Source organism: Ursus maritimus, unplaced genomic scaffold, assembly GCF_017311325.1.
Source record: "Ursus maritimus isolate PB19 unplaced genomic scaffold, ASM1731132v1 scaffold_6, whole genome shotgun sequence".
NCBI classification, from domain to species: Eukaryota; Metazoa; Chordata; class Mammalia; order Carnivora; family Ursidae; genus Ursus; species Ursus maritimus.
The window spans coordinates 63,519,170-63,545,944 of record NW_024426774.1 but is presented as its reverse complement, the minus strand read 5'-3'; the positions used below and the strand labels follow the sequence as shown (position 1 = coordinate 63,545,944).

Below are 26,775 nucleotides of genomic sequence, written 5' to 3'. Positions count from 1 at the left end.
TACAGACCCAGCTCCTATTAGGGGTGGGTGCCTAACTTCCGGGACGCAGAACAGAGACCAGAGGGAAGCAGCCGGGGGCAGGCGGGGTGCACGTGTTCCCCGATACCGAGACAGACAATAAAGAACAAGCCCGGGTTTCCTCGGCCGCCCCACCCTGCTCCTGACGGCTCCTACCAGCGGGGGCGCCTTCGCCCGGAGGTCCACGGACAAAGCCCCTCCGGGCGGAGATGAGAGCTCCGCCCGAGGCATCTGGGGGTGCACACAAAAGACGGAGGGGAGCGAGGGTCTGCGCGAGGCGGGAGGGCATGGCACTCACCCACTGAGCCTGAAGAGCCTCTGCGCTTGGGCGCGGCCGGGGTGGAGGGGGGCGCGGCGGGGGCCGGGGCGGGTGGGGTCCACGCTGGCTCGGCCTGGGGGCTCACGCTGGCAGGGGGAGGAGGGGGAGGCCGGGCCGGAGGCTCATCGTCCTCGGGGAGCTTGGAGGGCGAGGCTGCGGCAGCGGCGGGCAGGGATGGCGCGGGCACCGCGGGCGACGCGGGGCTCGGGTCCCAAGACGGCGGCCGCTCCGGGGCGGCGGGGGGCGCGGCCGGCAGTGGCCCCCGGGGCGCCGGGGGCACGAAGTCACTGCCGAAGTCCATCGGGGGCGCGCCGGCGACGGGGGCGGTGGGCACCGGGGCTGCCGACAGCCCGGTGGCGGGCTTCCTCTCCAGCACCTCCAGCTCCTCCAAGTCCTCGTCTTCGTCCTCCTCGTCTTCCTCCTCCTCCTCTTCTTCCTCCTCGTCCTCGGGCTCCCTCACGAACTGGTACTTGAACGGGGGCTGAGGCCGGGGCGGGCTGTCCGAGGACGAGGAGACCAGAGGCGACTGGTCCATGTCTTCCATGGCTGGCGGATCGGAGATGATGCTGCAGCTGCTGTCTCCACGGGACGCTTCTCTTCAGAGCCGCGGGCGGTTGTGGGGGTTGGGGAGGACTGAGAGGGGCAGGGCCGAAAGAGCCCAGAGACCTGCAGTGGCGACGGCTCCCGGAACAATGAGACTGCTCCTCCTGCCTCTGCGCCCGTGATGCGCCACCCGCCCCGTCCCCAGTTGCCGCCACCGCCCAGACGAGCGAAAGAGACAGGCCAGCGGATTCTCCGCCCAGTTTGGCGTGACTTACCCTCCCTGGCGGGGAGAGGCAGGGACTGGCGCGGGAGGGAGGGAGCCAATCGCCTACGGGATAGAGACGACGGGCAGCCAGCCGGTCCAATGGAAAGAGAAAGAGAGAAAAGTGGGTGGGGCCTTTTGCACTTCCTCTCTCCTACCGGCTGGGGTGAGTTCGATGGGAGGGGTTTAGAACTGGGAGCCCCACCCTTCACCTTGGGTAGACGCGGGGTGGGCTGGGGTCTTGGCTTTACCCAGAGCTGGAGGTCAGCGTGTATCTGCAGTACTGCGTACGCTTGCGGCAGGACAGGCGGCCTGCCCCGAAGTACTGAGAGTGGATTGAGGGTTTCTGGCCCACACCCCCGGAAGGGCGTTATCCTGGGTGCCTGGGGGTGGTAACTTTCCTCCCAGGAAAGGAAAAAACCCAGAGTGGAGAAAGGTACTATGAAGTAGGCCCTAAGGGTTTAAGTATACGCTAAGTATTAAAAGATTGCGAAGTAAAAGATTACATTTTTTCAAACTTAAATTACGAGACCAACTCGTCACTACTACCTTCACATTTTAAAAAAAAAAAAAATTGGCGGGGGTGGCGGTGCAGCTGTAAGGTCGTTCTCCGTCCAAACTGCAGACCCTGGATGAGGTAGGCAAAACAGCCGGGCTTGAACAGTCTGGAGGACTGGGGCTATTTCAAAGTCGGCTCATTCAGGAGGCTTTTGGGCTCTGCCTGCTGCTGGACTCTTACATGGTAGAAAGATGAGTCACCTAAAGAGAGAGAGGAAGAAAGTGGAAACAAAACGATGCCTTGGAAGGCAAATTTGATTCACATTACATTTCAGTCACCTAGGCTCATGAGTCAACATTTCAGATGATTCAGGCCTCTGGGAGTCAGGAAGCCCAGTATTCATTTGTTTGATATGCTGGAATGAGCGTGATCCCCATTCCACTTTTTCCAAAACTGGAAAAGAATTTTCAAGGAAAGTGGTCACAGAGCATACAAGTATCAGCATGCAAAGGTTTAGAGAGCCCCTTTTCTGTTTCTGGTATACCTTACCAAAATATCCACTGCATTCCTATTCCAGAGGCCCTGGAGACAGGATAACCTGCTTTCTGATTGCTCAGTCTAGGACTGCACTGTCCAATATCTTAGTCACAGGCCACTTGTGGCTACTGCGCGCTTTAAGTGTGACTAGACTGAAATGAGATGTGCTGTAAGTTTAAAATGCACATTAGAGGGGGGCCTGGGGGCTCAGTCAGTTAAGCATCCCACTGGATTTCAGTTCAGGTCATGATCTCAGAATGGTGGAATACAGGCCTGGGTCAGACTCCTCACTCAGTGGGGAGTCTGCTGGAGATTCTCTCTTACCCTCTCCCTCCACCCTTCACCCCGCCCCAAAATCAATCTTAAAAAAAAAACAAAATGCACACTAGATTTTGGATGTTAGTACAAAAAAACTAAAACATCTCAATTTTTATATGGTTACATTCTATAATTGATATTGTCAATATATTGGAATAAATAAATTATTTTCACTTGTTTTTTTTTACTTTTTAAATGCAGCTTCTAGAATATTTTAAATATGCGTATGATCACATCATATTTCTATTGGACACTGCTGGTCTACATGAGTAAGAAATTTTGATTGTCATGGGGAATCATTGGTTATTTAAGCAAACTCTTAGTTTTAATTAATATTACTCTAGGCTTAATTTAGGTATTAAAAAGGAAAGGCAGTGGTTGGGGAAGGAAGAAGGAGATATGAATAAGTGGAACAAGGAGAAAAGGAGAGTTTTAGGGCAGCAAAACTATTCTGTATGATACTATAATGGTGGATACATGACATTATGCATTTGGCAAAACCTACAGAACTATATATCACAAAGAGTGAACCCTAATGTAAACTATGGACATTGGTTAATAATATATCAATACTGGTCATCACTTGCAGCAAATGTACACCAATGCAAGATGTTAGAATGAGGGAAACTGGTTGGAGAGTAGGCATGGGAGTGTGTGAGAACTCTGTACTTTCTGTTCAATTTTTCTGTAAACCTAAAATTGCTCTAAGAAATAAAATTTATTAATTCTTAGAAAAGGGAAATGTAGAAGATTTCCTGGGAATATTACCTGACCAGGTTAATTATCAACAATACAGGAATGCCAGGGCGGCTCAGTAGATTAAGTGTCTGCCTTCAGCTCAGGACATAATCCTGGGGTTCTGGGATCAAGTCCCACATCGGGCTTCTTGCTCAGTGGGGAGACTGCTTCTTCCTCTGCCTGCTGCTTCCCCTGCTTGTGCTCTTTCTCTCTCTCAAAAATAAATAAATAAAATCTTAAAAAATATATATATCAAAAATATGTTCAGGACCTGGCATATCCATTCCACAAAGACAAACTGGTTTTATTTCTACAAAATGGCTGTGAGGTGCTTTGAGTTTGTTTGGTTTAATTTTGTGTTATTTTTGGAAGAGTGGGAAAAGAGAAATATTAATGTAGAATTTTGGGATGGAAGTTTAATGCCAAACTAAAAATTCTAAGCAAAACAGATTCCTACAATGATAACTAAAGTAGTCATGTTTCAAGTATTTGTCAAAAATTATCAAAAATATACATGATTTTCAACTGCATACACATACGAAAATATACTAGCAAAATTTTATGGTATAACCTTTTATACCATAAGTAACAATTTAGCTATCAGTAGTTCAGTCTTCCCTATACCGCTTTTCCAACTATAATTGTTCTGAAACTCCTTAATGGAATAATTTTAGTTTGCACCTATATTATTTGTAAGTTGCTTATATGAGATCTCTGCATTCATATATCTGTGTGCCTGCTATTACTAAAACAGTCTCAAGGGAATATCTTTAATTTACTAAAAGTGTCATAAAAGGGGGCGCCTGGGTGGCTCAATCAGTTATTGGACCAACTCTTGATTTTGCCTCAGGTCATGATCTCAGGGTCATGGGATTGAGCCCTACTTCAGCCTCCATGCTCAGCACAGAGTCCGCTAGAGATTCTCTGCCTCGTCCTCTGCCCCTACCCCCCACTCACACACACACACACACACACACACACACACTCTCTCTCTCTCTCTCTCTCAAATAAATAAATAGATAAAATCTTTTTTAAGAAGTATCATAAAAGGATAATTACAGAAAAGTGGTAGATTTACAACTTTTATAATAAATAGCGATGAATACTGAGACAATAATGTAAGCGCTCTCCTCCAAAGCAGAAGAAAAATACAAATTTTATATTATTGAGCTCAGTGACTTCTAAAATGTCAGTTTTTGATGGATGAATTATGAGTAAAGAGTTACCCAGTGTTCACAGAACGGTCAACAAAGCATAAGGAAAGGAGACTGTTGCTGATATACCAGAATTAAATGTAGAGTTGGTTACACGTTAGTGTAACTACATGTAAATATCACTCTAACAAGAAAATTCTGATGGGCATTTAAAATGCTTAAAGGAAGAATATAAATTCTTGAGCATCATAATAATTAGAGAAAGAATTACTCAACGAATTATTTTTGAAATTATCTTACCAGAAGTAGTTTAAAGTTTCCGGATGCCACAAGTTGGTAACTATCCTCTTAGAACACTGCAAGAGATCCATTCAGCTTGACGGAATTATAGAATCTCAGAGTTGGAAGGACTCTGGGAGGTCGGGTTGATCAATCTGCCTCCCATTGCAAGAATTCCCTACAGAAGGTTTTTTTTTAAGTTGGTCATTTGTGGTAGATTAAAAAAGGCCACAAACTTTTTGCAACAACTCCCATCCAGAGGTAGGGTCAATTTTCCCACTTTTTCTGAGCTGGCCTAGTGACTTTCTTGACCAATAGAATGCCCTGGAAGTGAGTTGCAAGCCTAACCAGCAGAGCAACTGCAGTTTCGATTCTCACTCTCCTGGAACACTGAGGCTGAAGATAAGACACACACGGGGAGAGAGACCTCAGTGTCCCAACCATAGAGCTGAGGTCCCCAGAAATGTGAGATCATTTCAGATTCTGCCATCAACCCACAGAATCATGAAAAATAATAAATCATTATTGTTTTAAACTACTACTTTTGGGGATGGTTCATCACACAGCATAAGCTAATTTAAATATCATCTATTTTGTGCTTTATTCATTTGTATATGAAATATTTATTGGGTATTTACTCTGCACCAAGCACTCTGGAATATGGCACCGAATAAATCAGCACAGATGTGCTTGAACATTTTCGATAAAGGGAGACTCACTACTTAAGGAAATACCCCATTCTAGAATTCTACCTTTTTGCAGGAAGCTGAATTGATCCATAATCTGGTATACATTGAACAGGTTAATTGTCCTTGTATCACGTTTGCCCCCCCGAAAGAGTTAAAAGGCACAGGATGACTATACTCCTATCTACATATTGCAGGATGTGGACTCCAGAGTGGGTTCAGCAACCACAGGAGAAAGATGAGAGGGAGATTCCTGACAAATCTATTTCAAGAGCTGTGCACAACTTTTTTGTCTACTGAAAATGACTTGCCAATATTCAAGAGCACCATTGAATTACATTCAACCTTTCTATTTTTTTTTTTAACTGAAACATCATGTTGGCACTCCTAAGGGAAAAACTAACAGCTTGCTATGTCATTGTCCCTACCATTTTGCCTGAAATGCACCTTTTTGTGAAATGCAGCTCATGGTTCTGGTTAACATCTTGACTTCTACTAAGTTCATTCTGTAATAAGAATAGAAATATAGATTTATAAGATCAACATCTTCAGCCATGCTAGCTAAGCATTGAAAATTAGTGTTGGACTTAAAATCAATTTTTAAGCTCCAAAAAGAAATCACATAATAGGCGAGTGAAAGTCATAATTAAAATTGAACCTAGACTTTCTCCTTTAACCTTCTGGAGTCCTCTGCATTAATACTGCATTTCCTTAGGCTAAGTTCAATGTGCACCATTTCTCTGGTGAAATTTATTGTGATCTAACAGAACTATTTTTGATTCAGAAGAAAATTAATTTTGATCTAGCAGCACAAATCCAAGCAGAGAAATTCCTGAACCGTCTTAGACAAATAAAAATCTATCCTCATGAGAAAAAAGAACTACAGAAAGGCGTTCATAAAATTATCCAAGTTATAAATAACTCATTCCAACATCTCACCTATGCTTCCTAATACCTAAAGACTAAAGTATAATTTCTGCTGTTTTATCTTCCGTGGAAATAGAAACCAGGTAGTCACTATCTTTACAATAAACATTACTCATTTACTCAACTAAAATCTGTTGACCTTCTAGGTTCTGCTGATAAAGAATAAATAAAACATACTTCTTAACATCAAGGAACATATAGTCCAGTTTATATAAGAATAGTTAGGTGTATATACGTATATGTAAATGTATTCATATATGTGTGTATATATATGTGTGTGTGAATATATAGAATATACATAAATTAACTCATACAATAAATGTATTATATATATATTATATACTCATAATTAATGCAACGTAATTTATACTATATATGTATATATATTAGAGAGAGAGAGACAGACAGACACAAAGAGACATATTCCAGCAGGATTTAGGGAAGGCTTCATAAAAAGAAATTAATCTTTTAAGGTAGAGAAAGAAGGAAAGCCATCTAATGAAAGTGGGACTAGCACCTACAGAGGCAGGGGGGGCTGAAACTCCAGCACAGATTCAAGGCATAGAGAGACATCTGGTATGGTCAGAGAGATAGAAAGTGGCTGAAGATAAAACCAGAAAAAATAAACTAAACGCAGACTGTGAAGGGCCTTGAATGTCATGCTAAAGAGTGAAGGCATTATTCTCAAGTAAAGAGTTATTAAAAGTCTTTAAACAAAATGGTGGGGAAAGGGGTCCCTGGGTGGCTCAGTTGGTTAAGCCTCTGACTCTTGTTTCAGCTCAGGTCATGATCCTGCAGTCGTGAGATCGAACCCCAAATTGGGCTCAGTGTCAAGTCTGCTTTAGATTCTTTCTCTTTCTCCCGCCCCCTCTGCCACTTCCCCAATCACTCTCTCTCGCTCTCTCTCTCTCTAAAATAAATGAAATCTTTTTTAAAATGGTGGGATGACCTGATTGCTAATTTGCAAAAATAACACTGATAGAGGATGGGTTGTGGGTGCTGGAGTAAGGAAACAATATTTAAATGCAATTATAATATTACAGGTAATCTTTCCCCAATAACTTGGTTATAGCTACTGTGGCTTAAGTGAAACATAACTACTACTTATTATTTGGGCAAAACTTGATGAGGACATGAACCAACAGCTTGGGAAATAGGAGAAGATAAATTTGAAAAACACTGAAGAAGCTGAACTCATAGAATTTGATGACTAATACAATGGAAGGGCCAATGGAAAAGAAGGAGAAAAAAAGGCTGAAGTAAGCTTTGTGCTTAGGTGGCAAGGTAAATTGGTGCTACCACTGTGAATGCAAAGAAATCAGGAGAGGAAGCACAGAACTGGTGAGTAATGCTGGGGAGAATAGGATGATGACCTTAGTTTTTAGATACTACGGTGAACTTGACTTGCCTATAGAATATTAGAGTAGAAACAATCAGAAAGCAGCTGCAAGGCCAGGCTGGGGCTTAGAATGGAGGTCTCTTCTGGAGACAAGGTACCTCAACTTGTAAGTTAAGTTTCATGGGTAAAGGTTTGGGGGGAAATTGTGGGGTGGGGTGGAGCAGGTGGATACATACTGTGGGCCACCCTTGGAGAAAAAGGCCTAGAACGGAGCCATGGGAAATATCTCTGGGTGTACGTGAACAATGCTATTTCCACTTAACCTTTACTTTTCCCAGGCAAAACAAATCAAAACAAAGACAACCTTTTGCTTTTCTTCATAGGCCTTTAGTTGGTGTCATTTTATCTTCTCCATCCACCTTAAATATTAAACTTGGAACTCAAAATAGTATTCCAGTAAGTACTCAATATAATTAGTTATATTTAGCACTAAGTAATCTATAGTAGTGGGGACAGCACCAATAATTTCAACCACAGATAATTGTTAAACTCTCATTAAGCTGGTGACTCCAAACTCTTGGCCAAAACCAAAGAATAGAATTGCCTGGTGGACTTTTGCCTCTATGTGTAACTAACCACCCTCTAATGAAGACACTGAAGAGAAGGAAATTGTTGGAAGAAAAGCAGTAAGAGATTAAGCAAGCTCCATTAAATTACAAAATTAGACAATAAATGATTCTTTTATATACCACTTGTATTTATGAGGTCTTTTTTTAAATCAATAGATACATACTGCTCAGTTTTCAACTTGTTTTCTACTTTCCAAAGAACTCAGGAATACATTCATCACTGGAAATGCCTTAGTGTATTGCCTTGCCTGTGTCTTTTTGGAAACTCACTTTCCTTTTATTGCTACAAACTCATTGTGATCTGGCATTTCCATTTTATCTTAGTATTATTTATTGTCCTGGGGGGAAATTTTTGCTGTCAGGTAGTAGTAGAAATGTAAGTCATTTCGGAATAAGGTACCTAGAATAGTCAAATACATAGAGGCAGGAAGTAGAACAGTGGGTATCAGGGGCCAGAGGGGAAATGGGGAGTTAGTGTTTAATGAGTAGACAGTTTCAGTATGGGATGATGAAAAAGTTCTGGAGATGGACGGTGGTGGTAGTTCTTCAACAATGTGAATGTACTTAATGCCACTGAACTGTGCACTTAAAAATGGTTAAAATGGTAAATTTTATGTCATGTATATTTTACCACGCTAAAAATTTAATTGCAATTTTTAAAAAAATAATAGAAGTTTTGGAAGTTAAACTTGATAAACCTCACAGGAAATAGAAAAAAGAACAAAAAGATGTATCAGCAACAAACAAGTAGAAATTATAGGTTTTTTTAAAAAGCAGTATCATTTACAACAGCATCAGAAAACATGAAATATTTAAGGATGGATTAAATAAAATATGCCCACTACCATTACACTGTGAATATTGCTGAAAGAAATTTAAAGAACTAGAAGGACTTTAACTCGATTTCAAGATTTATGATAAAGCTACAATGATTAAGACAGTGTGGTCCTGGCATAAAGGTAGACAAATAGATCAATGGAACAGAATAGAGAGTCCAGAAATAGACTCACAGACCTACAGTATATAGCTAATTAATTTTTGACAAAAATACCAAGGTATTTCAATGGGGAAAAGATAATCTTCTCAACAAATGGTGCTAGAACAAATGGATATCCATATGCAAAAAAAAAACCAAATCAATCAATAAAAAGAATCTTGATTCTAATCTCACGTCATATGCAAAACATTAACTCAAAATGAATCATGGGCCTAAATAGAACAGCTATAAACTATAAAACTGTAAAATTTCTCGAAGCAAACATAGAATAAAATCTTGGCAAGGATATACAATAAATGCTTTTGCAAGTATAAAATGGTACAGTCACTTTAGAAAATCATTTGGCAATTTCTTATGAAGCTAATCATACCTAATTATATGAGCCAGAAATTTCATACCTAGGTATCTATCCAGAAGAAATGAAAACCGGAAACGACTGATATGCCCATCGACTGGTGAATGGACCAACAATTTGTGGCTTTGGAATCCTACCCTGCAATAAAAAGAAACAAACTATTGATGTACAGAGCATGAACAAAACTCCAACGAATTATATTAAATGAAAGAAGCAAGACACAAAAGCCCATATACTATGTGATTCTGTTTATGTGACATTTTAAAACAGGTAAAACGCCCAGGGAGAGAGGGAAAGGAAGGGGGTTGATTACAGAGGAGATGAGGGAACTCTTTGGAGTGAGAGTGGTGAAGGCTATATGACTATATACGTAGTCAAAACTAGTACAAAATAGTACAATTAAAATGAGTGAACTTTATTGGATAAAAATTGTATCCCAATAAAGATGGATTTTAAAAAAAAGACAAAGAGACATAATATAAAAGACAAAAGATAAGAAATTTAGGCAATCAATTTGGAAGGCCTATGAATCACTAACAAGAGATCTACAAAGAAAGAACAGAAAAAACACTAAGTTTCCTATTAATCTAATTTGTCCTCTAGAAAGGTGAACTTGCAGTACGGTATTTCATGCTGCGTGACAGAGCACTGTTTAAGTTTACATTTTAACTTAACCTTATAAATGTGTGCAGATTTTTTGAAAGTCAAGAAATGTTTTAAGACTATTTCTTAAACAGTATCCCTTCTCTAAATCACCCTTTTTTGCTATGAAATTGATATTGCTGTAAAGACAAGTCTACCTTAAATTGTTATTTAGATCTTAGAATTGGGGTTGGTTTTATTTTCAGATGACTATATACTATGCAACTTTTTTTTTTTTGAGATTTTTTCTCCTGCTTTTTTCCCCCAAACTGAGTTTATTTAAACTGAAAACAAAAACAGTTAACCCATTTCTCCCACCCCTCAGCCCCACTTCTGGCAGCTACCAATCTGTTCCCTGTATCAATGAGCTTGGGTTCTGTTTTTTAGGTTCATAATCAGTGAAGTCATACAGTGTTTATCTTTCTCTATCTGTCATTTCACTCAGCATAATACCTTGCTGTCTCATCCATGTTCTTCAAATGGCAAGATCTCATCCTTTTTATGGCTGCGTAATATTCTATTATATGTGTATATGTATATATAGCATGAGTATATGTAACATACACATACACACACAACACATCTTCTTTATCCATTCATCTATTCATGTAACCATCAGATTGTTTCCATATCTTGGCTATTATAAATAACGCTGCACTAAACATAGGAGTGTATATATCTAATTTTTTTTTTGTTTTCTTTAGGTAAATACCCTGTAGTGGAATTATTGGATCAGATGGTATTTCTATTTTTAATTTTTTGAGGACCCTCCATACTGTTTTCCACAGTGGCTGCTCCAATTTGCACTCCTACCATTTTTTCCTTTTTCTCTACATCCTGCCAATGTTTGTTATTTCTTGTCTTTTTAATACTAGCCATTCTAACTAGTTTGAGGTGAGATCTCATTGCAGTTTTGACTAGCATTTTCCTGATGATTAATGATATTGAGCATATTTTAATTTGCCTGCTGGTCTTTTGTACGTCTTCTTCAGAAAAATACCTATTTAGATCTTCTGTACATTTTTAATTCAGATTATCTTTTGCTATTGAGTTGTATGAGTTTTTTATAGATTTTGGTTATTAGCCCCTTATCAGATAAATGACTTGCAAATATATTCTCCCATCTGGTAGATTGTCTTTTCACTGTCTTGATGGCTTTCTTTGCTATACAGAGCTTTATAGTATCATGTAGTTTGCACTTGTTTACTTTGCTTCTGTTGCTTTTGCTTTCATGTCAGATTCAAAAAATCATCACTAAGACCTAGGTCAAGGAACTTACTGCGTATGTTTCTTCTAGGAGTTTTATGGTTTCAGGTCTTACATACAAGCCATGAATCCATTGTGAGTTTAATTTTATGTATGGTGTAAAATAGTTGCCTAGTTTCATTATTTTGCATGTGGCTATCCAGTTTTTCTAACACCATCTATTGGAGAGACCGTCCTTTCTCTCATTGTATATTCTTGTCTTCTTTGTCAAAAATTAATGACCATATATGTGCGGGTTTAATTCTAGTGTCTCTATTCTGTTCCCTTTATCTATGGGTCTGTTTTTATGCCAATACCATACTGCTTTAATTACTATTGCTTTGTAATATAGTTTAAAACAAGAGAATGTGATGCTCAAAGAGACCTACACCAAAACATATAATTAAAATGTCAAAAGTTAAAAACAAGGAGAGAATATAAAAGCAGCAAGAGAAAAACAACTTCTACCATACAAGGGAACCTCCATACAATTAATCAGGAGGGTTTTCAGCAGAAATTTTGCAGACCAGAAGAGAGTGGCACAATATATTTAAAGTGCTAAAAGAAAAAAATTCCAGTCAAGAATATAAACTATCACTGGAAAGATAAATATATAGTAAAGGTAGTGGGTTGGTCACTTATGAAGCTAGTATGAAGGTTAAAAGCAAAACTGTAAAAAAGACCATGATTATAATAATTCATTAAGGAATACTCAATATAAAAAGACATGGAATGTGACACCAAAACGTGAAACCTGGGGGGAAGGGAAACAGTAAAAATATTGAGCTTTAGAATGGGATCAAATCCAAGTTGTTATCAACTTAAAGTAGACTGTTACAGATATAAGTTGTTCTATGTAAGTGTCACGGTAAACACAAAGCAAAAATCTATAATAAATACACAAACAATAAAAAGAAAGGAACATAAGCACACCATGAAAGAAAATCAAACCACAAAAGAAGAGAGCAAGGGAAGAAGAAAGGAACAGCGAAGAACTACAAAAACAGCCAGAAAACAATTAACAAAATGGTGATAAGATCATACCTATTAATAATTATTTTAAATATAAACGGACTAAATTCTCTAATTGAAAGACAGAGTGGTTGAATGGATAAAAAAAAAAAAAAAGTTCCATCTATATCCTTCCTACAAGAAACTATTTCTGATGTAAGGACACATACAGAGACTGAAAGTGAAGGGATGGAAAAAAAAATTCCACGTATATGGAAACCAAAAGAAAGCTGGCATAACTATACTTATATCAGACAAAATAGACTTTAAAAGAAAGACTGTAATGAGACAAAGAACGGTATTACATAATGATAAGGAGTCGATCCAACAATAGGATATAACAATTGTAAATATTTATATACCCAATATAGGGTACCTAGATATATAAATCAAATATTAATAGACATAAATAAATAAACAAACAGACTTTATTAACATATCTATAGGGAGAACTAGCCATATAATAATAGTAGGGAACTTTAGTACCCCACTTACATCAATGGATAGATCCCCCAGATAGAATCCAATAAAGAATTATCAGCCTCAAATAGTAAGTTAGATGAGATGGACTTAGATATTTGCAGAACATCCCATCCAGAAGCAATAGAATACACATTCTTCTCAAGTACGCAAAGAACATTTTCCATGACAGATCATATGTTAGTCCACAAAACAAGTCTTAATAAATTTAAGAGAACTGAAATCATATTAAGCATCTTTTCTGACCACACGCAGTGGTATGAAACTAGAAATTAATTAAACAAAGACAGCCAGAAAATTAAAGGAGATTAAATAACATGCTACTGAACCGATGAATTAAAGAGGAAATTTAAAAAATACTTGGAGATAAATGAAAACAGAAATATAACAAAACTCACAGGATGTAGCAAAAGCATTTCTAAAAAGAAAGTTAATAACAATAAACGTCTACCTCAAGGAAAAAAAAGTCTTAACCCATCTTTACACCTCAAAGAACTAGAAAAAGAACAAATGAAGCTCCAAGTTAGTAGGAGAAAATACAAAGTTTATAGCAGAAATAAGCTACTAAAAAGACAGTAGAAAAGAGGAATGAAATGAAGAGCTAGTTATTTTAAGAGATAAACTAAAATGACAGCTAAACCCATCAAAAAAAAAAAAAGGATTCAAATGAATAGAGTTAGAGATGAAAGAGGAGGTGTTACAACTGATGTACAGAAGTACAAAGGATCATAAGAGACTGCTATGAACAATTACATAACAAATTGGACCATGTAGAAGAAATAGATAAATTCCTAAAAACACAACTTACCAAGGCTAACTCATGATGAAATAGAAAATCTGAACAGAATAATTATTAGTAAGGAGATTGAATCAGTAATCAAAACCTCTCAACAAACAAAAATCCAAAACCAGATGACTTCACTGGTGAATACTATCAAACATTCAAAGAAATACTAACAGCAATCCTTTTCAAACTCTTCCAAAAATAGAAGAGAAGGGAACTCTTCCAAACTCATTTTATGAGGCCAGCATTACCTAGATACCAAAAGCAAACAAGGATGCCATAAGAAAAGCAAATTACTGGCCAATATCCTCAACAAAATATTAGCAAATTGAAATCAGCAATACATTAAAAGGATCATATACCATGATCAAGTAGGATTTGTTCCAAGGATGCTATGATGGTTTAACACAAAATGAAGGATAAAAGTCATATGATCATCTCAATAGACACATAAAAAGCATCTGATAAAATTCAACATCCACTTACGATAAAACCCAACAAAGTGGATATAGAGGGAACATACCTCAACATGATAAAGAATAGAATTGAATATTACTCAGCCCAAAAAAGAATGAGATCTTACCATATGTGCAAGTTGGATGGGCTTAGAGGGTATTATGCTAAGTGAAATAAGTCAAACAGAGAAAGACAACTACCATGTGATTTCACTTTTATGTGGAATCTAGAAAACAAAACAAATGAACAAATGAACAAACAAAAACAGAAACAGACCCATAAATACAGAGAACAAACTAATGGTTGCCACAGGGGAGGGGGAGAGGGGGATGGACAAGATGGGCGAAGGGGACTGGGAAGTATAGTCTTCCAGTTATGGAATGAATAAGTCCTAGGGATGAAAAGTATAGCATAGAGAATAGAGTCAATGGCACTGTAACAGCATTGTATGGTGACAGATGGTAGCTACACTTGAGGTATACAATGTATACAGGTGTTGAATCACTATGTGGTCCACCTGAAACTAATATAACATTGTGTGTCAACTATACTTTAATGAAAATGTGTATAATTCAGTGCTAGCCATTGTTCACCCTTTGACAAGACAATGTGATTCAGTAGAGCACGATTTTAGATCCAGTTCTGTCATGTTTCAACAGAGTGACCTTCAGGAACCTCTGGGCCTCACTATCTCCCTTGTAAATCAGGGAGTTCAACTAGATGACTGGCTTCTAGCTCTGATCTACCTTCAAGATTTTGTCTTTACTGTTGTTTATTGTTAACTTTTCATTTTTTTAAAAAAAGATTTTATTTCTTTATTTGACAGAGAGAGAGACAGCCAGCGAGAGAGGGAGCACAAGCAGGAGGAGTGGGAGAGGAAGAAGCAGGCTCCCAGTGGAGCAGGAAGCCCGATGCGGGGCTGGATCCCGGGGCCCTGGGATCACGCCCTGAGCCAAAGGCAGATGCTTAACGACTGAGCCACCCAGGCACCTCTATTGTTAACTTTTCATTTCTCTTTCAAACCAACACAAATATTGGGGTGAGCAGCTCAGAAAGATCTATTTTACGGAAGGACATTTTCAACAATGCTCTAAACCAAAGATGGTGCTGGCAGACTTGTTACAGCATTCAGCAGACTCTATAAATGTACCGAGATCTTTTAGAGCCTTTTTTGAAAGAAGACAGTTTCCTTTTATATATTTCAAAGTAAGAAAATAAAGAGAAAAAGGAGAGTTACTCAGTGTGTTTAACTTAGATGAGCTTCTGTTCTCAAACTTTATCTTTCTCATTTCTAGAAGCAAATATGAAACTATGTAGAAAGCTGAATAGACTTGGAAATATACTCAAGAAAACCATAGTAAAGTCAGTGATTCAGCCAAATTTCTTAATCAAAAATATAAAAAATATTGCCTGCAGAACTTTTATTAAAGGAACAAATGAAGAGTTCCCATAAAGGTCTAGTTGATATGTAATATATTATTCCTGCAGATTTTTAACAGTATATTATTTCATTTAACAAAAATGTTAAAGTTACATTTTTATTTTTATTTTTTATTTTTTCAAAGTTACATTTTTAAATGAATATGCACATATTCCTAAAAAAAAACTAACACGGGATCTCTTAGCAAATAATTAGGTATTGTTATGAGTTGAACGGTATCTCCCCCAAAAAGATATTTTGAAGTCCTCACCCCCAGTACCTCAGAATGACCTAATTTGGAAATAGAGTCCTTGCAGACGTAGTTGGTTAAGATGAGGTCGTACTGCAGCAGAGTGGGTTTAATCCAATATGACTGGTGTCCTTCTAAGATGAGTAGAAGACAAAACCACATAGAGAAGATGGCCATGTGAAGACAGAGGCAGAAATTACAGCAGTGCTACCACAAACCAAGGAACACGTGGGGCTTCCAAAAGCTGGAAGAAGCAAGTGTGGATCCTAGAAGATTTGGAGGGAGCATGGCCCTGTCAATAACTTGGTTTCCTACGTTTGGCCTCCTGAAGTGTGAGTGTGACAGAATAAATCTCTTTTGTTTTAAACCATCCATTTTGTGGTACCTTGTTATGGCAGACATAGGAAACTAATCTAAATATATAGCCAATATTACACCTGTGCTAATGCATACACACACACACACACACACACACACACACACACACAAAGAGAGGCTTCGTTTTAACCAAATTACTGGATTTTTAAAAATCTAATATAATGATGAAATTTGGGCTCTGAACTTGAGTAGTTAATTATAGTGATGCACGATGCCTCAAAACATTTACACATTCTCTTTAGACATTGCATTTCCAAATATTTTATACAGTAGGGGAACTAAGTGAAAAGAAAAAACAAATATTTACAAGGAAAAATCACACACTATCTTTGGGAGAGGCAGAACAGCCTACTCAGAGGATAAAAACTCAAAGGAAAACAGCTACAAGAGAACTATTTCTTTTTTCCTTTCTTTTTTTTAAGAGAACTATTTCTACATGGGCAGCTGAGTTACAACATTTGTTATTACTAGACCATTTGAGTCTCAAAATAAGAATTTTACAGCAATCATAATTTCATAATTTTATGATGAAACTTAGATGGAAAATTTTCAAAGGACAACTTTAAATATGAAAACAATGAGCAAGGTTGTGATAGATACACAATTTTTTTCATGTCCATTGATATTAGATTTAGTATCTCTATGTGACTTAATTTTTTGGAGAAAAATTGAAAACTCTATTGAAAGATGTTATAGAGACTAAAAATATGTAAAGAGATGTAAGACTCAGTATCATAAAGGAGGTGATTAGTCCCAAATTGATTAGTATGGTCAAGAGAGTTCAAAAAAAAATTCCCAAGACTTTTATATGAAATTGGACAAGGTGTTTTAAAAATTTACATATAATGAGTAGTTAAGACTAGCAAAGACTCCCTCAACTCCCTTCCCCTATCTAGCTCTGTGAAACCACAACCCCAGTTAAATCCAACTCTGCTTTATCTAATTTTTGCACCATCATAGCTGAACGTAGCTAGAGAAAAACATACAACTATGTCAACCAATGTGAACTCAGATTCATCGTTACTGATCTCAGGTGTACCCTAATGCTGTCAATCACACTATGCGTGTGACTTTATTAGAAATGTTCTTGCGAAAATTTTTAGGGAGTCATGAGCACTTCTGGGTCTTAACTTATGCATTAAGATTCAAGCATGGCATTCCTGTCTGTTATCTTTACAGGGTCATACTGATTCTTCAAAGCCTTACAGACAGTTCATAATCATTCTCCATAGTTAGATCAAAACCTCTCCAAAGCAATAATCTATTTGTTCTATTGCTTTCTCAAGTCTTAGTTATCAACTTGACTTTCATCTCTTTTGCCACTTCTAACAGAGCTCTGCTGTTACATCCAGCACCGAGGGCCACCACCTAGGAACACAGCATTCAAATGAGTGATACTACTACCTGTAATAAAAAATTACAAGGGAAAATATTACATTAATTTGGAGCTACAATGCTCTTTAATTATTTTTTACTCGTAGATAGCTTCCAAATCTAAAGCTTGTAAGAAAGGTGGCATTTACAAAAGGTAAGCCACCCTCAAGAAATGGCTAGAGAAGTAAATGACAACCAGGCCCACCAGGCCAGTTCAGAAGCACTTAGCTCTGCAGGCTCACAAATGAGCCACATCAGCAGATTCGTCAATCCTGTTAGGTGTATTTTTAAAACATGTTCAACAATTTGGTAACCGCCGTTTTGAATACGGCCTTCACTATGAGAAAGTGAAGGTAGGGTTAAAAAGCAAAGATTCTAGAGTCAAACTTACTTAGGTTTACATCCTGACCATTTACTTGGTTTGTGATTTTGAGCAATTATCATCTCTGTGCCTTATTCCTCATCTGTATAATGAGGATCATAATTGTGGTCACCTCATAAGGTGCTTTCAAGAATTAGTTGAATAATCACAAAATACTTTTAAGACTGCCTGGCACACAAAAGCACACTATACACGTTGGGTTTTATTCATGAACATCATTGAGGATAGGCTTTGCCATGATGGCAGAGGAGTAGGAGACCTTAGATTTGCCTGGTCCCAGGAATTCAGCTAGATAGCTATCAAATCATTCTAAACACCCGTGAAGTCAACCAGAGAGCTAAGAGAAGAATTGCTGCACTTCGAAAAGTGACTACTTTCTGCAAGAATGACAACACGGAAAAACTCACCTCAAAAAAGAGAACAAGAGGCAGTACTGACTGCCAGGGACCTAATCAGTATGGATATAAGTAAGATGTTGGAACTAGAGTTCAGAATAATGATTACAAAGATAACAGCTGGGCTTGAAAAAAGCATAGAAGACACTAGAGAATCCCTTTCCGGAGAAATAAAAGAACTAAAATCTAATGAAGTTGAAATAAAAAAGGCTATTAATGAGACACAATAAAAAATGAAGGCTCTAACTGCTTGGATAAATGAGGCAGAAGAGAGAATTAGTGACATAGAAGACCAAATGATGGAGAATAAAGAAGCTGAAAAAAAGACGATAAACAACTACTGGATCATGAGGGGAGAATTTGAGAGAAAATTGATACCATAAAGCAAAACAATATTAGAATAACTGGGATCCCAGAAGAGGAGGAAAGGGGGGGGTGCAGAAGGCATACTGGAGCAAATTATAGCAGAGAACTTCCTTAATCTGGGGAAGGAAATAGACATCAAAATTCAGGAGGCACAGAGAATCCCCCTCAAAATCAATAAAAATAGGTCAACATTGTGACATATAATAGTGAAACTTACAAATATCAGAGACAAAGACAAAATCCTGAAAGCAGCTCTGGACAAGAGGTCCTTAACCTACAGAGGTAGAAACATAAGGCTGGCAGCAGACCTAACCACAGAGACCTGGCAGGCCAGAAAGGACTGGCATGATATGTTCAGGGTGTTAAATGAGAAAAATATGCAGCCAAGAATACTTTATCCAGCTAGGATGTCATTCAAAATAGAAAGAGTGATAAAAAGTTTCCAGGACAAACAGAAACTAAAAGAATATGTAATCACCAAACCAGTCCTACAAGAAATATTAAAAGGGATCCTCTAAGCAAAGAGAGAACCCAAAAGTAACATAAACCAGAAAGGATCAGAGACAATATACAGTAACAGTCACTTTACAGGTAATACAATGGCACTAAATTCATATTTTTCAATAGTTGTTCTGAATGTAAGTAGGCTAAGTGCCCCAGTCAAAAGACACAGGGTATCAAATTGGATAAAAAAGTAAGACCCATCCATATGCTGTTGGCAAGAGACTCATTTTAGATCCAAAGACACCTCCAGATTGAAAGTGAGGGGGTGGAAAACCATCAAAAAGAAGCTGGGGGTAGCAATCCTTATATCAGACAAATTAGATTTTAAACCAAAGACTGTAATAAGAGATAAGGAAGGATCATAATTAAAATGTCTATCCAACAAGAAGATCTAACATTGTAAATATTTATGCCCCTAACATGGGAGGGGCCAATTATATAAACAAATTAATAACAATATTAAAGAAACACATTGATAATAATTCAATAATAGTAGGGGACTTTAACACTCCACTCATAGCAATAGACAGATCATCTAAGCAGAAGATCAACAAGGAAACAAGGGGTTTGAATGACACACCGGACCAGATGGACTTCACAGATATATTCAGAGCATTCCACCTTAAAGCAACAGAATACGCATTCTTCTCGAGTGCACATGGAACTTTCTCCAGTATAGATCACATACTGGGTCACAAATCAGGTCTCAACTGGTACCAAAAGACTGGGATCATTCCCTGCATATTTTCAGACCACAGTGCTTTGAAACTTGAACTCAAAAACAAGAGGAAATTTGGAAAGAATTCAAATACCTGGAGGTTAAAGAGCATCCTACTAAAGAATGAATGGGTCAACCAGGAAATTAAAGAAGAATTTTAAAAACTCATGGAAAAAAATGAAAATGAAAACACAACTGTTCAAAACTTTTGGGATGCAGCAAAGGTGGTCCTAAGAAGGAAGCATACAGCAATATAAGCCTTTCTCAAGAAATAAGAAAGTTATCAAATACACAACCTAACCTTACACCTAAAGGAGCTGGAGAAAGAACAGTAAATAAAGCCTAAACCCAGGAGGAGAAGAGAATTAATAAAGATTAGAGCAGAAATCAATGAAAAAGAAACCAAGAGAACAGTGGAACAGATCTACTAAACTAGGAGCTGGTTCTTTAAAAGAATTAGTAAGATCAATAAGCCCCTGGCCAGACTTATCAAAAAGAAAAAGAAAGGACCCAAATAAATAAAATCATGAATGAAAGGGGAGCGATCACAACCAACACTGAAGAAATACAAACAATTATAAGAACATATTATCGGCAACTATATGCCAACAAATTAGGCCACCTGGGAAAAATGGATGCGTTCCTAGAGATGTATAAACTACCAAAATGGAAATGGGAAGAAATAGAAAACCTGAACAGACCCATAACCTGCAAGGAAATTGAAGTAGTAATCAAAAATCTCCCAATAGGGGCACCTGGGTGGCTCAGTCAGTTAAGCATCTACTGCAAAGTGGCAGAATATAAAATCAATGCACAGAAATCAGTTGTATTTCTATACACGATGAGACAGAAGAAAGAGAAATTAAGGATTTGATTCCATTTACAATTGCACCCACAACCACAAGATACCTAGGAATAAACCTAACCAAAGAGGCAAAGGATTTGTACTCAGAAAACTATAGAACACTCATGAAAGAAATTGAGGGAGACACAAAGAAATGGAAAAATGTTCCATACTCATGGATTGGAAGAACAAACGTTAAAATGTCTATGCTACCTAGGGCAATCTACACATTCAATGCAATCCCTATCAAAATAATCAACTTTTTTCACAGAGCAGGAAAAAATAATCCTAAAATTTCTACAGAACCAGAAAAGACCCCAGATAGCCAAAGGAATGTTGAAAAAGAAAACCAAAGCTGGTAGCATCACAATTCTGGACTTCAAGCTCTATTACAAAGCTGTGGTCATCAAGACACTATGGTACTAGCACAAAACAGACACATCGATCAGTGGAAGAGAAGAGAGAACCCAGAAACAGACCCTCAGCTCTATGGTCAACTAATCTTTGACAAAGCAGGAAAGAGTATCCAAAGGAAAAAAGATAATCTCTTCAACAAATGGTGTTGGGAGAATTGGACAGCCACATGCAGAATGAAACTAGAACATTTTCTTCATCATACACAAAAATAGACACCAAATGGATGAAAGACCTAAATGTGTCAGGAATCCATCAAAATCCTAGAGAAGAACAAAGGCAGCAACCTCTTCAACCTTGGCCACAACAACTTCTTGCTAGACACATCTCAAAGACAAGGGGAACAAAGGCAAAAATGAACTATTGGGACTTCCTCAAGATAAAAAGCTTTTGCACAGCAAAGGAAACAGTCAACAAAACCAAAAGACAACCAACAGAATGAGAGAAGATATTTGCAAATGACATATCAGATAAAGGGCTAGTATTCAAAATCTATAAAGAACTTCTCAAACTCAACACCCAAGGAACAAATAATCCCATCAAGAAATGGGCAGAAGACAAGAACAGACATTTCTCCAAAGAAGACATACAAATGGCCAACAAAATGCTCAACATCACTTGGCATCAGGGAAATACAAATCAAAACCGCAATGAGATACCACCTCACACCAGTCAGAATGGCTAAAATTAACAACTCAGGGAACGACAGATGTTGGTGAGGATGCAAAGGAAGGGGAACCCTCCTACACTGTTGGTGGGAATGCAAGCTGGTGCAGCCACTCTGGGAAACAGTATGGAGGTTCCTCAAAAAGTTGAAAATAGAGCTACCCTGCAACCCAGCAATTGCACTATTGGCTGTTTACTCCAAAGATACAAATGTAGGGATCCGCAGGGGCACCTGCACCCCAATGTTTATAGCAGCAATGTCCCCAATAGCCTCTTTTCTTTATGAAAAGAGCCCAGATGTCCATCAACAGATGAATGGATAGAGAAGATGTAATATATGTATATAATGGAATACGACTCAGCCATCAGAAAAATGATATCTTGCCATTTGCAATGATGTAGAGGGAACTAGAGGGTATTATGCTAAGATAAGTCGATCAGAGAAAGACAATTATCATATGATCTCACTCATACATGGAATTAAAGAAACGAAACAGAGATCATAGGGAAAGAGAGGAAAAAATAAAACAAGATGAAATCAGAGAAGGAGACAAACCATAAGAGACTCTTAATCATAGGAAACAAATTTAGGGTTGCTGGAAGGGAGAGAGGTGGGGGGATGGGGTAACTGGGTGATGGACACAAAGGGGGCACAGGATGTAATGAGCACTGGGTATTATATAAGACCGATGAATCCCTTAACTCTGCCTCTGAAACTAATAATACACTATATGTGAATTAATTGAATTTAATTATGAAAAAATTATTGAGGATATTTTATGCAGTAAAATAAGAATTTTAGACAGTACAAGTCCTGGGGAGTTCTGAGAAGGTACTGCAATACTTAGATGGTTGGGAGGTTGGATGGACGGATGGATAGATAGATGGATGGTTGGGAGGGAAGGGAGGAAGGATTGCTAATATTTGTTCTGTGTGGAAAATCTCACTAAAGAGATAATATCCCTTTTGCTTTTTTCAAATTACTTCTACTAACACCATTCTCAACTCATGGATAAGAGAAGCATTGATAAGATATACCATCCATGAAGTTCATTTAGCACCATCATGACATGTAAATACATTAAAGCCATATTCTTTACGTATTAAAATTGTATATTGTAACTTAGGTGATACTTATTTTTCTTAGCACCGTTCACCCCCACCTTCTTCAAAACAGAGTTGTAAGGATCTGGTAGGAGCCCTATATCACTCTGCTCTATTATTTTCAGTAATTAGGCAGTGGGCCTTGTTCCTGACTAGGCAATACCCAGGAGAAAACCAGAGGTGGTAACATAAGCACCAGCCAGAGTGAGGATAGCAGAATGCAGCCAATGCGAATTGGCCCAGGGAAACTTGAAAAAACTTTAAATAAAAATAGGGATAAGCAATCCTCCATGTCCCAGGAGAGTATGCTACTCAAAAAACACTGTGGCTCTCTTGAGTTATTTCCTGCCACTAGGAAAAGCGATAATCAGCATTGGGTAACTATCTGGGCCAAAAGTGGCCTCAGTCCCATGAAAATTAAAAGCTGGTTTTCTATGGTCAGCAAGACCGTTGTAGCAGGCACCTCAGGGGATAGTAGGTGGGCCCTACACAGGGCTGGATCCCTGGCATCCATGTTTGTACTGTTTCCCACTCTCAGGTCCAGAGTTGACCAACCAAGGATGCTCACATGACTCTCGTCAGGCCAAATAGCGTCTCAGTCTCTCTGTCTCTCTCTCTGTCTCTCCGTCTCTCTCTCTCTCCGAATTCGCACTGAGAGATAAGAAGCTGGGCTGCTCACCTGAACAGAGGATGAGTACACTCAGGAGCAGAGGGACAGTTGTGTTTGGACTCGTGCGGCCAAAGCAAAAAAGTCAGTCTGCAGTGAGAATGAGAGAGAGAGAGAGAGAGAGAGAGAGAGAGAGAACAGAACCCAATAGGCACAGTCAGACAAAAATTAGCTGCTTGTGTTCTTGATGGATTCCAAGTCCTTGTTCCAATCCTTCCTGAAACCTGGCTGCGCTTTCTGCCTTCCTTGGGATACTCTATTCTTAAAAAAAATTTCCTTTTTGTATAGTGGTTCCATATAAATTTCTGTTACTTGCAACCCAAAGAGCCTTGACTAATGAAGCTACAGATATTATTGTATTATCGATGGCATTCAAATCATTTTTTGGGGACACGTGGGTGGCTCAGTTGGTTAAGCATCTGCCTTCAGCTCGGGTTGTGATCCAGGGTCCTGGAATCGAGTTCTGCTTCGGGCTCCTTGCTCAGTGGGGAGCCTGCTTCTCCCTCTGCCTGCCACTCTCCACTGCTCGTGCTCTCTCTCTGACAAAAAAATAAAATCTTTTAAAAAATTAAAAATAAAATCTTTTTGTTGATGGTCACCTATAAAAGGCAGTTGGGCGTGAGACTTCTCTGGTTAACCTTTTTATGTAGTTTTGACCTTCAAATTACATAACTGTATTACCTATACAAAAAATACTTAATTTAAAAATTATTGTTGAAATAAGTTCTGCATATAGTGGTTATGTTTTTCACATCCAAATTCAGGACACCTCTTATTTAATGCAGAGTAAAATAACAGGTCAGAATTTTAAAACTCAGTCCCATACCCGTTAGAAGTTTTATAATGGAGGATCAGAGGATATGCAATAAGATATATATTTCCTATGTTTAGGTAAGAGGCTTGAACTAAAAGCATGACTGGTATCCAAAGAGGAACTCAACCTTCATGGATCTCTCTGTGATGCCATGAAAACTCCTGACCTAGAGAAAACACACAAGTGTAAAACACGGAATTCCAAATGGTTCGTGCACGCTTTGAGGCCCATCCATGGATGCCAACGCAGGACTTAAGGGGTGGTGAATTTACATACCTAAAGGACTAAATAATCACACAGTGGTACTAAGTATTGTAGCATGTGGCACAGAAAAAGAGTGTTAACAAGTCAGATATAGAAGAGATCAAGGGATCTGAATGATTTGGGGGGATTTTTGAAGGGGCTGAGAAATTATCTGCCTCAAAATATTAGCAGGATTTGGGGACACAGAGGACATAAAAAACAGAGCATGGGCATAGTGTTGAAAAGAGCAAAGTAGGCGCGGGAACCATAAGGACACAGGTCTAGCTGGAACAGGAGTTTGTGTTGGATAGGAATAGCACCCAGCACAGTGTTTGGAATTTGGGTACCCAATTAATAATAATTATTATTGTTGTTATTACAAATAGAAGAGCAAGATAAGGTCACATAGGTAAGTGGAGACCATATTCTAGAGGACCTTCAATGTCAGAGCAGTTAAGGCATTGTATGTTTTTAAGCAGGAAAAGAATTTGATTCAGTCAAACTATTTGGAACACATAAAGAATGACTTGGAGAAAGTGAAGGGAAAATAGGTAGTAGGAGTATTTCATCGGGCTTTATAGTACTAAAGGTAACTAGTGTTTGAACAAGGGTGGTAGAGGCCCACCTGGGTGGCTCAGTCGGTTAAGCATCTGCCTTTGGCTCAGGTCATGATCCCAGGGTCCTAGGATCGAGCTCCACGTTGGGCTCTCTGCTCAGTGGGGAGCCTGCTTCTCCCTCTCCCTCTGCCCCTCCCTCCACTCTTTCTCTATTAAATAAATAAATAAATCTTTAAAAAATGAACAAGGGTGGTAGGGTGGAAATGAGAGATGTATTGGAAAGACTTTAAAAAAATGGAGAGGACTCGAGGACTATGTATTAGTGATATACAGGGGATAAAAAAGAGGGAATAGAGAAAATATTTTAAATTGATTGTATTATTATTATTTAATTACTAAATGTTACTAAATTAACCTATTTCTAGATTCTCCAAGTGCTGCCCTATTGGAATGTTTGAGTAAAAGGTACAAACACTTGCAAGGAAGCCACCCATAGCTCATCACAAAAGGAAGCTGAGATGTGACGTAGGAGGGAATCAGGTTTCTCCTCAGCCATGAACAGCTTTTAACTGACTGTGTAGGTGGTGATAATGTTAAATGTACCACACAAAATCACAGATTCTTTTTTACTCATAAGGAATTTCTATGGTATACGTGCCAGCTACCAGCCACTTTCAGCCTAGACTTGTCTATGCTTTTCACAGCTTCTGCTGTGTAGATGAAATTTTAAATGAACTTCTCGTAGTAGGATCCAAAACATTCTCGTACTGTGTTAAGCACGATTCATGGTAGTTGGAGGTTTTCCTTCTCTCTTGCTGATCACAGTGGTGCTTCTGATTGCTAACAGAAATGGGGGGGAAATGACCAAAATGAAAGTTTTAGAAATCATCCCTACAGTCAAGGTGTATGGACTTCAGTCAACCACAGAATAGCTCAGTCTGTTGTCCTTGGCACACTGTAGAGTCAAAAGGCAATCGTGGCTTAAGTTGTGGTCTTCAGAAGGTAAGAATAAGAACTGGCACAAGAAGTCAGAAAACATGGGCGCCCGTATCAGATTTATCTCTCACTATGGAGATGACCTTGAGCAAGTCAATGAATCTTTTTTTTAAACCCAGCCATCAGCAAGCTATCATTTTGAGAATAAATGACATGTTGTCAAAGCTGTTTGTAAATGTAAACCAGCATAGAAAAATAAAGTATTGCTGGGATTTTTTACTTTTGTTTTACCTGTGTTGATCCTGACTCCCCAAACACGAGCTCTATGACTTAGGCTTCATTGGTTTTCTTTTTCTTTTTTAAAAAATACTTAATACATACAGTAAAAACTTAATCATTTTTCTTTTTTTACTATTATATTCAATGAGCCAGCATATAGCACATCATTAGTTTTTGATGTAGTATTCAACGATTCATTAAAAACTTTATTTTTCAACTAATGATGCAGGGAAGTGGAAAACTCTC

At 38.5% G+C, this 26,775-nt stretch overlaps 1 protein-coding gene and 1 long non-coding RNA gene across 4 annotated transcripts in view; both read right to left on the bottom strand.

The window, feature by feature from the left end:
- The window catches only part of RTN4 (reticulon 4), a 68,922-nt gene extending 67,830 nt beyond the window's left edge, over positions 1-1,092 (bottom strand). The window contains exon 1 of one of the 3 annotated variants that reach the window (XM_040623476.1): positions 317-1,092. In XM_040623476.1, coding sequence (XP_040479410.1) covers positions 317-881 — 565 coding nt within the window. In that variant the 5' untranslated portion in view covers positions 882-1,092. The remainder of the gene's footprint in view (positions 1-316) is intronic. The other 2 variants (XM_040623473.1, XM_040623474.1) reach the window with 2 other exon arrangements.
- Positions 1,093-4,801: 3,709 nt separating this feature from the next.
- LOC103671266 overlaps positions 4,802-26,775 on the bottom strand; it is a 28,839-nt gene continuing 6,865 nt past the window's right edge. The window contains exons 2-3 of the long non-coding RNA XR_570796.2: positions 9,644-9,738; positions 4,802-4,845 (exon numbers count right to left, since the gene is read on the bottom strand). This is a non-coding gene — a long non-coding RNA (uncharacterized LOC103671266). The remainder of the gene's footprint in view (positions 4,846-9,643; positions 9,739-26,775) is intronic.